The 14,902-nt window shown below is 28.3% G+C and overlaps 1 protein-coding gene across 1 annotated transcript; it reads left to right on the top strand.

Annotated features, from left to right (window-relative positions):
- Window positions 1-359: 359 nt before the first annotated feature.
- NimC2 (Nimrod C2) lies at window positions 360-14,189 on the top strand. Its single transcript, XM_073967504.1, has 4 exons — window positions 360-552; window positions 623-793; window positions 7,181-9,004; window positions 13,497-14,189. The coding sequence occupies exons 1-4, from the start codon at window positions 473-475 to the stop codon at window positions 13,723-13,725; spliced, it is 2,304 nt and encodes a 767-aa protein (XP_073823605.1). The 5' UTR covers window positions 360-472; the 3' UTR covers window positions 13,726-14,189.
- Window positions 14,190-14,902: the final 713 nt, after the last annotated feature.

Below are 14,902 nucleotides of genomic sequence, written 5' to 3'. Positions count from 1 at the left end.
ATATACATATGTACGAAATTTAGGATTAAACCTTTCAAGACGTCTTTAAAAATTAGCGTGGATCATAATGTTCTTCTGATTTCTTTCTATGGGTCAATGTATCGTCTAGGCAATAAAAACAACAATAATAGCAACGTGAACACCACCATAATGATACTGTTATTTCTGATATAGACTATGAAGCTGATGATTATGATGATCCCAACAAGCACTCTCGCGAGTGCAAACAACCCAATTGCCTTTTGGACACATCGACCCAGTCGAGTAGATAAGAAGAACAACACCATGCATTAAACAATGAAAAAATCCGAAGAGATTGAATGGAAATTCTTTTTAAGTCATCTTTTTTAGATTGAATCAATTTCTTGTAAGCTATTCTGAAGAACGGTTGTGAAATAGATTTAACGTGTGGTGTTGTTATTGTTGTTTGCCTTACAAACAGTTAACAGCAATAAATAGAGAAATTAAAGCAATGAAAATCAAAGTATTTTTACTCATATTAGCCCTGTGGGGTGTTATTGAGGCAGTAAACGGTTGCACCGAAAAAGTGCCGTAAGCTAATAATGTGAATATCCAATGAAGAAACGTTTTTTATCAAGTTCCCATTTTTCTTTCAACCTAGAACCACCAAATATCGTGTCACCTTGGTTACAATGCGCAAATATTCAGACCGTTGTGATTCATTTGAATGTGCTTCTGGGTTAAATCCATTCGTATTGCGTCCCGTTAGGGAAACCTATACCGATATGGAAGAGGTCTGCTGTGAAGGTTATGAACGAGAAAGTGAATCTGGGTATGTAAGTAGTGGTGGTGTTGGTCATGATGACTGCTATTGTGCTGGCATCTAATGCCTGATAAAAAAAAACTAATAGAAATTTCCTATTTTGTTATTGTTTTGTTGTTGTCGGTGTTTAGTCTTATCGCTGAATTATGAGTCATGAAATTGGGTGTGCGGAATTTTTTCTACATATTGTGTTCTTTGTACATTAAATTCTGTAATATGTTGTTATAGAATGGGCATGAAAAACCGCATCATAGTCCTTTGAGCTTCCTTTCGCCTTGGCGGGTAGGAAACTTTTTTACAAAATCCTCAATTTCGGCATATCCACCTGGTATATTGTGCAGGCTTTTTAAAAATTATTTAAACGGACAGAACTGTTTACCCTTCACCAGGAGTTGTATTAAAGTACTAAGCTGTACCACCACGTCTAAGCTTATTCCTGAAAAAGTGGAATATGATATCTGAAGAAGATCACTTTCGTTTTGTTTTTGGCTTATTAAGGCGATGGTCACTTATAGTAATATGTTTATTTAATTAACTTTCTTTCGAGTTGAGCTGTTATGACCTAAGAGGTACATTGACAAATTAGGAGTCTAACACATCCAACCATTACACTATGCAGCACTGAAAATGCAAACAACTTCTAGCATGGATTTTTTGAAAGTACATATTTAGACTACAAAAACCCTAGTTGGGTTTTGTCCTGTCAGATCCAGTTCGGATTTTATGGCCTCATCTAAACCGGGCTAAATCTTCACTTTTTTGCATTTATCAGGCTTTTATCTCAGAAAGGAATAGGAATTTGGCCTTGCTGTCTTTAGCAATATTGTAGCCCTAAACTAGTAGAACTTATCTCTTGAAGAAACCACATACGAAAAACTCCATCTAGGGCATCAAAATCTATAAAATATAGAAAATTTTACATAATTGCTGAAATTCTGGTCAGTATAGGCTAAACTATTGGCAGTTGAACCAAGTAACCTTTTGCAAAAACCTTCCAAATAAAGTTCTCAACAATTCTTTAGAACATTCTGAAACTCTAAAATGCTTACTTCATGTTGTTTCAGCGGTATTTTGCATCATATCTTTTACAACACGTATTTCAAACACAGTTCACACCAACAGTTTATTCTCGCATTTCGGATTTCACTACATTATTGACATTTTTATTAAATTGTCGTTGAAAAATGTACTGAAAACAACGGCATAGAGGCATTTTACAACAATGACATGTTCTGAAGTTGTGTATTACATTCCAGGGAATATTTTTCCAAAAGAAAATATTCAGAAAAAATTAACGGTTTTGGAGATACAGTGCGAAATGTATAAAAATTGTAGAATTTTTGCATATATTTTGAAATTTGAGGCAATAAATGTAGTTTTTCGAGTTCATTATTTCTCCAAATATTTTATTCTTGTCCTTATCTACAAATTTGCTTCAGAGGTCAGAAGAAGATTCGCATTGGTTTCAGAGATATAGCCCCGAATTTCTTTAAAAACTCAATATTTAGCCATGTTTAGATGGGGCCATAAAATCCGAGCTGGATCTGACACAACAAAACCCAACTAGGGTTTCTTGTCGTTTGGGTCTGTGCTTTCAAAAAATCCTCAGTTCGAAGTGTTTGCACAAGATCACCTTTAAAATGTTGCACAGTGTTATGGTACGTTTGACGGGTGGTTAAGTCCGATCATCAATCATATTAGGTTGTTGTTTTTGTGGTAGATGAAGGCTTAGCTTAGTAACTTTCTTTAAAACAAGTTTTAGTACCAATGAGACATCCATGTTTTCTACTCTTTCGAAATAACATGTTACAGTCATTCCCCTTGGACGATGCGTGCACACAAAAATAATTTTGGAGGTGACCCAAAACAATTTTTTTTTGAACTCCTACCCCCTAATTATACCCTACTCCACAATGTGGGAATAATAATATAGTGATGTGTGCCCATCTGTCCATTATAAATTGTAATCAAACTCCAGGCCGCAATTAAGGACCGATAGTCACGAAATTTGGTATGGAGGTCGGTTTCACATCAAAATAGATCGCTATTATTATTGGTGATGATGGTGAATATTTAGGGGGTGAAATGGACCAAAAACAAAATTTTGATCCCAATTTGTATCTGCTGTGTAGGTCGCAATCATAGTCCGATCAGCGCGAAATTTTAAATAAGATGTGAGCTTATGACAGAAAGGAAGCTTGCAATTTTACATGATGATCAGATAGTGTTCAGCGGGTGAAATAGACCGAAACTTTTGTGTGAAAATTGGAAAAAATTTCAATATATATCTTATATTTTTATTCCTGGTGGACACATTCCGCCCAAGTGAGTTATTTTTGAAAGACGATATCTCGACCTTTCCATAGATGCCAATTACGTTGATGTGTGTGCTCAGATGACAGAGTTACAGCCCAGTATATACAGAAATTCCACAGTTTTAATTGTGTGTATAGAAACCACAACCCACGCTAGATTTCGCAGTCAGTTAATACTGACAAATTTTTACACGATGAAAGAATTTTGGTCAAGGAAATGTCAACAATTTTAGATATGAGCGGATAGTTTTTAGCGGTTGAACTTTTGTGGGAAAATATCCAAATTCAATTTTGGTCTATATTTCATTTCTCGCCTTGGATTGTTTCAATTTCTTGTCTTTGTGGCCCTTGTTACGACGGTACAATTTTGTTGGGAGTCAAAGTCCATTATTCTTGGGAAATTGGCAAAAAAAAAACAGTAAGGAAAGGATCAAAGTCGGGCGGGGCCGACTATATAATACCCTACACCACTGTGAATATGTAAAATATAAATCGGAGCTATATCCAGATCTTAACCGATTTTGATATAATTTGGCACATTTATTTCCAGACCGAATTCAGTCACACATTCCAAATATCACTGAAATCGGACTTATATATCGTGTTTGGAGCTGAAAATACACGAAATCGCCGAAAATATATATGGGTGCTATATCCAAATCTGAACCGATTTCGATATAATTTGGCACATTTATTTCTAGACTGAATTTGGTCACACATTCCAAATTTCATCGAAATCGGAAATATATAGCGTGTTTGGTACAGAAAATACGTGAAATCGGCCGAAAATATATATGGGAGCTATATCCAAATCGAAACCGATTTCGATATCTATATCTAGCTATCTTGACAATTTTTAGTGGAGCAATTTCGCGGCCATTGGGAACCTCAAATGTAAAATTTCAGCTGGTTTGGGCAACAAATGCGGCTAAGATCCTTAAAATACCTTAAATCGGGAGGGGGCTATACCAAAACTTGGACCGATATAGCCCATCTTCGAACTTGATCTTCCGACGGCTAAAAAAATGGTATTCCCCAATTTTCAGCGAAATCGGTCAACAAATGCGACCTGTATGTTGCGAACGGACGGACGGACGGACATGCATAAATCGACTCAGAAAGTGATTCTATGTATATCCCTAGAAGGAACTATGGGTCTATCTCGCTTCCTTTTGTATGTTACATACAAATGCACTAACACATAATACCCCTTACCACATAGTGGTGTAGGGTATAAAAACATAGAAACGTTATAAGTATTGAGTTTACATATGTTCTTTGTGTCCGAGGCTGAGGGTATATATCCGTCGGCACAGCTGACTGATACTTTCTAATTAGTTTTAATAATATGTAGCGAAAAACCCCGATTGGACATTACAAAATACTGAAAATAATATCTTACGTTTCCAGTAATGACGGCGTATATATATATATTTATGTTCTATATCTCTGGTATGTTACGATGTATATTTATTTATGTAGTTTTTAATACTCGTATAGCCTCTGTAGCCATTATTTAAAAAAGAAAAATTTTCACCACCCATCAAGTTCGAGAATGGCATCTTTTGGTCCACTCTTTTCGGTATATCTAAAGTGCAATTTAGGCCTGTTCGAAGGTGTTTCTGAAATGTTTACCAAAGTCGGAGCTAATTGTCTCCGTTATAACTATATAATTTTCCTGTATCCAGGTTCATACCTCCTGACATAATGGTTTGAAAGTTCCAACATATCCTACGACGACCGAGGTAAAGGGGTATATCGCTGGCCGAACAAATTGATAGCTCAACATATTGCAAGGTGAATGAAGACGCTCTTACGACGCTAAGAGGAGATTGCCACAGGTCGTCAAACATCACTGGTGAACGAAAGCGCTCCTAAGAGGATTAGTGAAGATTGCCACAAGTCGCCAGACATCGCCGGTCTGATGAATGACGTCAGTTTCGTAAGTTCGGGCAATCTTCCTATCATCGTCTCCGTTAACAGACCATCCGAACTTTCCACGGGGAAGCTAATTGCCAAAGGTTCAGAACATTTCCCAATCGCCGCTTCAGCGATCTGTCCATTGTCTCAGATTCTTGGTTAACTGAGAGAATTTTCCGGAACATCATCACAGATGCAGCCATTCGCTACATACTTGGTGGTCGAATACCCGAAATTAGACTAACCCCCTGTTTTTGTAAAAAAATGTTTTCTTCTCACACGAATTGTCAAATTTTGTAGATCGATTTACTCGGCTAAGCGCAAATGTAGCGCGCTGATTTTTATATGAGGAATTCTTTACTAAATATGGAACGCGTTTACGAAAAATTAGGTCTGTATGTCATCTGGGGGCAGAGCTATGGATGCCTAAATTATTACGAAAATAGACGAACGAACAAAAATTAGTTACAAAAACTGGGGGTAAATTTTCCTGCAGAAGTGACTTGACTAGCAAATGAGCATTATGAGCTTAGTCGTACCAACCCAAAGGACCCAAGAGTTTGGGAAATTACTCTTGAAGTCAACAGGCTAGTAGGCGAGCATAAGCGGAAAAAGTGGCTAGACAACTTAAAGCAATGCAACATCGGTTTGGGATTATGTAAATTATGTAATTAATATTTCCTTTCAACGACGTGCTCATTGAAAAAATATTTTTGAAAAAATTAACGATTATTGAAAAAATATTTTTTAAAAAATCCACGATTGATGAAAAAAATATTTTTTAGAAAATCCACAATTATTGAACAAATATTTTTTAAACACATTCACGATTATTCAAAATATATTTTTTTAAAAATCCTCGTTTATTGACAAAATATATTTTTAAAAATTCACGATTGTTGAAAAAATATTTTTTTAAATATCTACTATTATTTAAAAAAATATTTTTTTAAATCCACGATTATCGAAAAAAATATTTATTTAATAAAAAAAAATATTTTTTTAAACCAAGATTATTGAAAAAATATTTTTTAAAAATTCCAAGATTATTGAAAAAATATTTTTAAAAATTCACGATTATTGAAGAATATTTTTTTAAAAATTCACGATTATAGAAAAATATTTTTTTAAAATGCACTATTATTGTAAAATAATTTTTTTAAATCCTCTATTATTGAAAAATATTTTTTTAAATTCTACGATTATTGAAAAAATATTTTTTAAAAAAATTCACAATTATTGAAAATATATATTTTTTTAAATCCACGATTATTGAAAAAATATTTTTTAAAAAAATCACGATTATTGAAAAAAATATTTTTTAAAAAATCTACAATTAATGAAAAAATATTTTTTTAAAAATCCGCGATTATTGAAAAATATTTTTTAAAAAATTTACGATTATTGCAAAAATATTTTTTAAAAAATCTACGATTATTCGAAAAATATTTTATAAAAAAATCCACGATTATTGAAAAAATATTTTCTAAAAAAAATTTTCGGTTATTGAAAATAATTTTTTTAAGAAATTCACGATTATTGAAAAATATTTTTTAAAAATTCACGATTATTGACAAATATTTTTTAAAAATTCACGTTTATTGAAACAATATTTTTAAAAAATTTACGATTATTGGAAAAATATTTTATAAAAAATCTACGATTATTGGAAAAATATTTTATAAAAAATTCCACTATTATTAAAAAAAATATTTTTTTTTAAATTGATGCTGAAAAATATTTTTTAAAAAATTTAGGATTATTGAAAAAATATCTGTTTAAAAATTCACGATTATTGAAAAATATTTTTTAAAAATCCAGGATTGTTGAAAAATATTTTTAAAAATCCGCGATTATTTAATAATATTTTTTTAACAATCCACGATTGTTGAAAAAATTATTTTTTAAAAATCCATGATTGTTGAAAAATATTTTTTTAAAAATTCCACGAATATTGAAAGATATATTTAAAAAAAATCATGATTTTTGAAAAATATTTTTTGAAAATCCATGATTATTGATAAATATTTTTTATTTCAAAACTAATGTTATATGTCTTATCCACGACGGTGCCAAGGAATGGCTTTATCATCCATTAATGTTATTTTCCAACTTCCACATATTTTCAAAATATTATATTTTGTTGTTTTTCCCCTTTCAGTGCCTGCTTGCCAAAATGTGTCGACTGCAAGGGAGGTCGCTGTATACATCCCGACGTCTGCATGTGTCTAAGCGGTTACAGCAATATGGCTAATAGAACTGTTTGTGATCCAATGTGTAGTGAACCCTGTATCAATGCCGATTGTATCAAACCGGATGTTTGCGAATGTAAGGTGGGCTTTAAATTCATTTCCGGCAGTACAAACGAATGTGAGTCGCAATGTGACAATGGTGTCAATTGTGAAAATGGTCACTGTGATACGAATGGTAAATGCCACTGTGACGAAGGCTATCGCATGGATGAGAAAGAACAACGCTGCATGCCGGTGTGTGAAGAACCCTGTGAAAATGCCATGTGTACAGGGCCGAATCAATGTACCTGCTGGGCAGGATACACAATGCGTTTGGGTTCGATTAGCCAATGTGATCCGGTTTGTGCCAGTGGTTGTAACAATGGGGAGTGCAAGGCCCCCGATGTGTGCGAATGTAAAGAGGGTTATATGAATTTTGGCAGTCTTGAATCACAGGGTTGCATTCCGACGTGTAAGGATAAATGTGTAAATTCATTTTGTACGGCGCCCAATCAATGCACCTGCTTCGATGGCCATGCTTTTCGTAACCGATCACGCAACATATGTGACCCGACTTGTCCAAAAGATTGCGAAAATGGGTTCTGTAGTGAACCTGGTAAATGTGAATGCCACGAGGGTTATGAAAAAACAGAACCGCACCGTTGTTCTCCGGTGTGTAAAGAAGAATGTGTGAATGGTTTTTGTTCGGCACCGGACACCTGCAAATGTCTTGAGGGTTATGTTTATACCGATAGCAAGGAAAAGGTGTGTGAGCCTCTATGTAGCAAGGGTTGCAGAAATGGCAATTGTACTGCACCCAATGTTTGCACCTGCAATCCGGGCTATCAACCTCTGCTATTTTATCACTGCATACCGATTTGCCGTAAGCCTTGTATTCACGGCACTTGTACAGCTCCGGATACTTGTCGCTGTTTTATGGGTCATAAACCCAATCCAAATATTCCAAATCAATGTGATCCAATTTGTAATTTTGATTGTGAACATGGTAAATGTATTGCTCCCGGAACCTGTAGCTGTGATCCGGGTTATGAAAAGAAATGGCTAACGGGGAAATGTGAACCACATTGTCCCCAGAAATGTGTAAACAGTATCTGTTCGGCTGGTGGCATTTGTCGTTGCTATGCTGGACATAAATTGCGAGAAGGTTCCAAATCAATTTGTGATCCAGTATGTTATCCCACGTGCATCAATAGTAATTGTGTCGAACCCAATACCTGTGAATGTTGGGATGGTTATGAAGAGACAAAACATCCGAATCTTTGTGTGGCCCATTGCCGCCCATATTGTGAGAATGGTATGTGTGTGGCTCCCAATAAATGTCAGTGTAATGAAGGTTATAGGGTCACAAATGCCAGTACACCTCACAGTTGCCAGGCCATATGTCAGGAGACTTGTATAAATGCGGAATGTCAAAAGCCAAATCAATGTGTATGCCTGGAAGGATATCGTTTTTTGCCCAATAGCACAGTGGAATGTGAACCGATTTGTGAACAATCTTGCGATAATGGCTACTGTGTGGCTCCCAATACCTGTAATTGTAAGTCGGGATTTGTGTCGCGCATAAATCCCGATACGGGCTACAATGAATGTGTTGGATTCTGCAACGAATGGAATTGTCGCGGTGGTACGTGCAGTTCTTCCACAACATGTCAATGTCCGGCGGGTCTAGTTTATGATGTCCTTCGGGGGATGTGCATGGCTGAGAATGTGGAAAAGGAGAGACTTTTTAATGGGTAAGGTTTTTGGACTAATAATATTTCTTAAAAATACAAGATCAGAACCCTGAATGTGCAAAAAAAAAATATTCTTTTAAAATCCGCGTTTACTGAAAGGTTTTTTGAGGGTGCGTGAGAAAAATTATTGAAAAAATATGTTTAAAAAATCCACGATAATTGAAAAAAAATAATTTTAAAAAATCCACGATTATTGAAAAAATATTTCTAACAAAAATCCACGATTATTGAAAAAATATTTCCAACAAAAATCCACGATTGTTGAAAAAATATTTTAAAAAATTCACGATTAATAAAAAAATATTTTTAAAAAAATCCACGAAAAATATTGTTTCAGAAATTCACGATTATTAAAAAAAATATTTTTTAAAAAAGCCACGAAATATTATTTTTTATTGGAAAATTATTTTTAAAAAATTCAGGATTATTAAAAATATATTTTTAAAAAAAATCCAGGATTATTGAAAAAATTTAGGATTATTGAAAAAATATTTCTTTTAAATGCACGTAATGAAAAATATTTTTTAAAAAATCCAAGATTAATAAAAAAATTTAGAAATTGACGATCATTGACATATATTTTTTTAGAAATTCACGATTGTTAAACAAATATTTTTTTTTTTAAATTAGCGATCATTGAAAAAGTATTTTTAAAAAATCGACGAATGTTGAAAAAGTATTTTTTTATTTAAATTCTAATTAGTGCAAAAATATTTTTTAATAAATTCACGATTAATGGAATAATAATTTTTAAAAAATTCACGATTATTAAAAAAATATTTTTAAAAAATCCACGGTTATTTAAAAAATCCACAATTATTTATTTTCTTTTAATCTACGATTATTTATTTTTTTTTAATCGACGATTATTGAAAAAATACGTTTTGACAATTCACGATTATTGAAAAAAAAATAATCCACGATTACTGAATTTGTTTAAATCCACGATTACTGAATTTGTTTAAATCCACGATTATTGATTTTTTTCTTTTATTTAAATCCACGATTATTGAATTTTATTTTAAATCTACGATTATTAATTTTTTTGTTTTAAATCTGCGATTATTGATTCTTTTAAATCCACGATTAAAGATTTTTTTAAATCCACGACTATAGATCTTTTTAAATCCACGATTATAGATTTTTTTAAATCCACGATTATAGATTTTTTTTAAATCCACGATTATTGATTTTTTGGAATCCACGATTATTGATTTTTTGGAATCCACGATTATTGAAAATATATTTTTTTAAAAATCCACGATTATTGAAAATATATTTTTTTAAAAATCCACGATTATTGAAAATATATTTTTTTAAAAATCCACGATTATTGAAAATATATTTTTTTAAAAATCCACGATTATTGAAAATATATTTTTTTTAAAAATCCACGATTATTGAAAATATATTTTTTTAAAAATCCACGATTATTGAAAATATATTTTTTTTTAAAAATCCACGATTATTGAAAATATATTTTTTTAAAAATCCACGATTATTGAAAATATATTTTTTTTTAAAAATCCACGATTATTGAAAATATATTTTTTTCAAAATCCACGATTATTGAAAATATATTTTTTTTAAAAATCCACGATTATTGAAAATATATTTTTTTTTAAAAATCCACGATTATTGGAAATATATTTTTTTTAAAAAATCCACGATTATTGGAAATATATTTTTTTAAAAATCCACGATTATTGGAAATATATTTTTTAAAAAATCCACGATTATTGGAAATATATTTTTTTAAAAATCCACGATTATTGAAAATATATTTTTAAAAAATTCACGATTATTGACAAAATATTTTTAAAAAATCCACGATTATTAAAAATATATTTTTAAAAAATCCACGATTATTGAAAATATATTTTTAAAAAATCCACGATTATTGAAAATATATTTTTAAAAAATCCACGATTATTGAAAATATATTTTTAAAAAATCCACGATTATTGAAAATATATTTTTAAAAAATCCACGATTATTGAAAATATATTTTTAAAAAATCCACGATTATTGAAAATATATTTTTAAAAAATCCACGATTATTGAAAATATATTTTTAAAAAATCCACGATTATTGAAAATATATTTTTAAAAAATCCACGATTATTGAAAATATATTTTTAAAAAATCCACGATTATTGAAAATATATTTTTAAAAAATCCACGATTATTGAAAATATATTTTTAAAAAATCCACGATTATTGAAAATATATTTTTAAAAAATCCACGATTATTGAAAATATATTTTTAAAAAATCCACGATTATTGAAAATATATTTTTAAAAAATCCACGATTATTGAAAATATATTTTTAAAAAAATCCACGATTATTGAAAATATATTTTTAAAAAATCCACGATTATTGAAAATATATTTTTAAAAAATCCACGATTATTGAAAATATATTTTTAAAAAATCCACGATTATTGAAAATATATTTTTAAAAAATCCACGATTATTGAAAATATATTTTTAAAAAATCCACGATTATTGAAAATATATTTTTAAAAAATCCACTATTATTGAAAATATATTTTTAAAAAATCCACGATTATTGAAAATATATTTTTGAAAAATCCACGATTATTGAAAATATATTTATAAAAAATCCACGATTATTGAAAATATATTTTTAAAAAATCCACGATTATTGAAAATATATATTTAAAAAATCCACGATTATTGAAAATATATTTTTAAAAAATCCACGATTATTGAAAATATATTTTTAAAAAATCCACGATTATTGAAAATATATTTTTAAAAAATCCACGATTATTGAAAATATATTTTTAAAAAATCCACGATTATTGAAAATATATTTTTAAAAAATCCACGATTATTGAAAATATATTTTTAAAAAATCAACGATTATTGAAAATATATTTTTAAAAAATCCACGATTATTGAAAATATATTTTTAAAAAATCCACGATTATTGAAAATATATTTTTAAAAAATCCACGATTATTGAAAATATATTTTTAAAAAATCCACGATTATTGAAAATATATTTTTAAAAAATCCACGATTATTGAAAATATATTTTTAAAAAATCCACGATTATTGAAAATATATTTTTAAAAAATCCACGATTATTGAAAATATATTTTTAAAAAATCCACGATTATTGAAAATATATTTTTAAAAAATCAACGATTATTGAAAATATATTTTTAAAAAATCCACGATTATTGAAAATATATTTTTAAAAAATCCACGATTATTGAAAATATATTTTTAAAAAATCCACGATTATTGAAAATATATTTTTAAAAAATCCACGATTATTGAAAATATATTTTTAAAAAATCCACGATTATTGAAAATATATTTTTAAAAAATCCACGATTATTGAAAATATATTTTTAAAAAATCCACGATTATTGAAAATATATTTTTAAAAAATCCACGATTATTGAAAATATATTTTTAAAAAATCAACGATTATTGAAAATATATTTTTAAAAAATCAACGATTATTGAAAATATATTTTTAAAAAATCCACGATTATTGAAAATATATTTTTAAAAAATCCACGATTATTGAAAATATATTTTTAAAAAATCCACGATTATTGAAAATATATTTTTAAAAAATCCACGATTATTGAAAATATATTTTTAAAAAATCCACGATTATTGAAAATACATTTTTAAAAAATCCACGATTATTGAAAATATATTTTTAAAAAATCCACGATTATTGAAAATATATTTTTAAAAAATCCACGATTATTGAAAATATATTTTTAAAAAATCCACGATTATTGAAAATATATTTTTAAAAAATCCACGATTATTGAAAATATATTTTTAAAAAATCCACGATTATTGAAAATATATTTTTAAAAAATCCACGATTATTGAAAAAATATTTTTTAAAAAATCCACGATTATTGAAAAAATATTTTTTAAAAAATCCACGATTATTGAAAAAATATTTTTTAAAAAATCCACGATTATTGAAAAAATATTTTTTAAAAAATCCACGATTATTGAAAAAATATTTTTTGAAAAATCCACGATTAATGAAAAAATATTTTTTAAAAAATCCACGATTATTGAAAAAATATTTTTTAAAAAATCTACGATTGTTGAAAAAATATCATTTAAAAAATCCACGATTATAGAAAAAATATTTTTTAAAACATTCAATAATATTGAAAGAATATATTTTAAAAAATCCACGATTATTAAAAAAATATTTAAAAAAATCACGACTATTGAAAAAATATTTTTTTAAAAAATCCGCTATAATTTAAAATACATTTTTAAAACAATTCACGATTATTGAAAAAATATTTTTAGAAAATCCAGGATAATTGAAAAATATTTTTCGAAAAATCCAGGATTATTGAAAAAATATTTAAAAAACTCCGCTTGTTGAAAAAGTATTTTTTTAATCCAAGTTATTTGAAAAGATTATTTGAATAAAAATTTAAAACTTGTACCTCATTGTATTTTCTTTAGGGGTGTTCCCGTTTCCCGCTGGACCATAGCCACGGTGGCAATAATACTATTTGCCGTTTGCGTCTTGGCCCTAATTATGATATTCCGAGAAATAGCTCATCGCAGGGTAAATGATAAACAACAAGTACGTCTGATTGAGAATCCATCATTTGGAGTACTCCTACCCAATGATCGTTTGGAAGATGAGGAAGAAGAGCATACCGACACTACACAGGAGATGAGTACATAAAAATAACGATCTCATACATTAGCGATTTACACTAGGAGACATAAGGCTTGAAATTTTTATAAAAAGAAATTAAAACGAAATTCCAAATTTCCTTTTGTGTTTTTGAAATATTTTGTTTTTATTTTCTTATTTTTTTATATATTTTTTTCTTCGAAATTATATATTTATTGCTCTATATATATTTGAGTATATCACTTGGTATATATATTATATTTTCATTTTTTGCTATTTTTAAATTTAAAATTTACAAACCATACATACATATTATATACATTCACATACATACATAAATTACATTACATAAAATACACGTTATTATTACACTTAAATTTAAATTAACAATTTTTTATACTTTAAGTACATTTTTCGACGGTTTTTTTTTGTTTAAATAATTTATAATAAAGAATTATATATAATCGATTGTTTTCGTTTGTTTTTACATATTTAATAAATAATAAATAAAATGCTTGGCATTAAATTATTTTATTATAATACTATATTTTTCATATATAAAATTGCATTTGTTAAATAATTAAATTAATAAACAATACTCCATAACTAAACGTTCTATACAATTAAATTGACTATATTACTTAAGCAGGGGGTGATTCCTATATAAGGGAGTATCAACTAAATCCTAGGAATATTTTTTACATCCACGATTATTGGCCTGTAGGTTCTTCAAAATCGACAATCTTTGCCTTGTCGATTGTAAAAAAAGTATTGAAATCCACGATTATTAAAAAAAATATTTTTTTTTTAAAATCCACGATTATTGAAAAAATATTTTTTTTAAAAATCCACGATTATTGAAAAAATATTTTTTTAAAAATCCACGATTATTGAAAAAATATTTTTTTAAAAATCCACGATTATTGAAAAAATATTTTTTAAAAATCCACGATTATTGAAAAATATTGAAAAAATATTTTTTAAAAATCCACGATTATTGAAAAATATTGAAAAAATATTTTTTAAAAATCCACGATTATTGAAAAATATTGAAAAAATATTTTTTAAAAATCCACGATTATTGAAAAATATTGAAAAAATATTTTTTAAAAATCCACGATTATTGAAAAATATTGAAAAAATATTTTTTAAAAATCCACGATTATTGAAAAATATTGAAAAAATATTTTTTAAAAAATCCACGATTATTGAAAAAATATTTTTT

The sequence above is a fragment of the Musca autumnalis genome, unplaced genomic scaffold, assembly GCF_047663935.1.
Source record: "Musca autumnalis isolate F117 unplaced genomic scaffold, ASM4766393v1 scaffold_2, whole genome shotgun sequence".
Classification (NCBI taxonomy): Eukaryota; Metazoa; Arthropoda; class Insecta; order Diptera; family Muscidae; genus Musca; species Musca autumnalis.
Note: the sequence above shows the minus strand (reverse complement) of the source record. Positions and strands in the feature narration are given on the sequence as shown.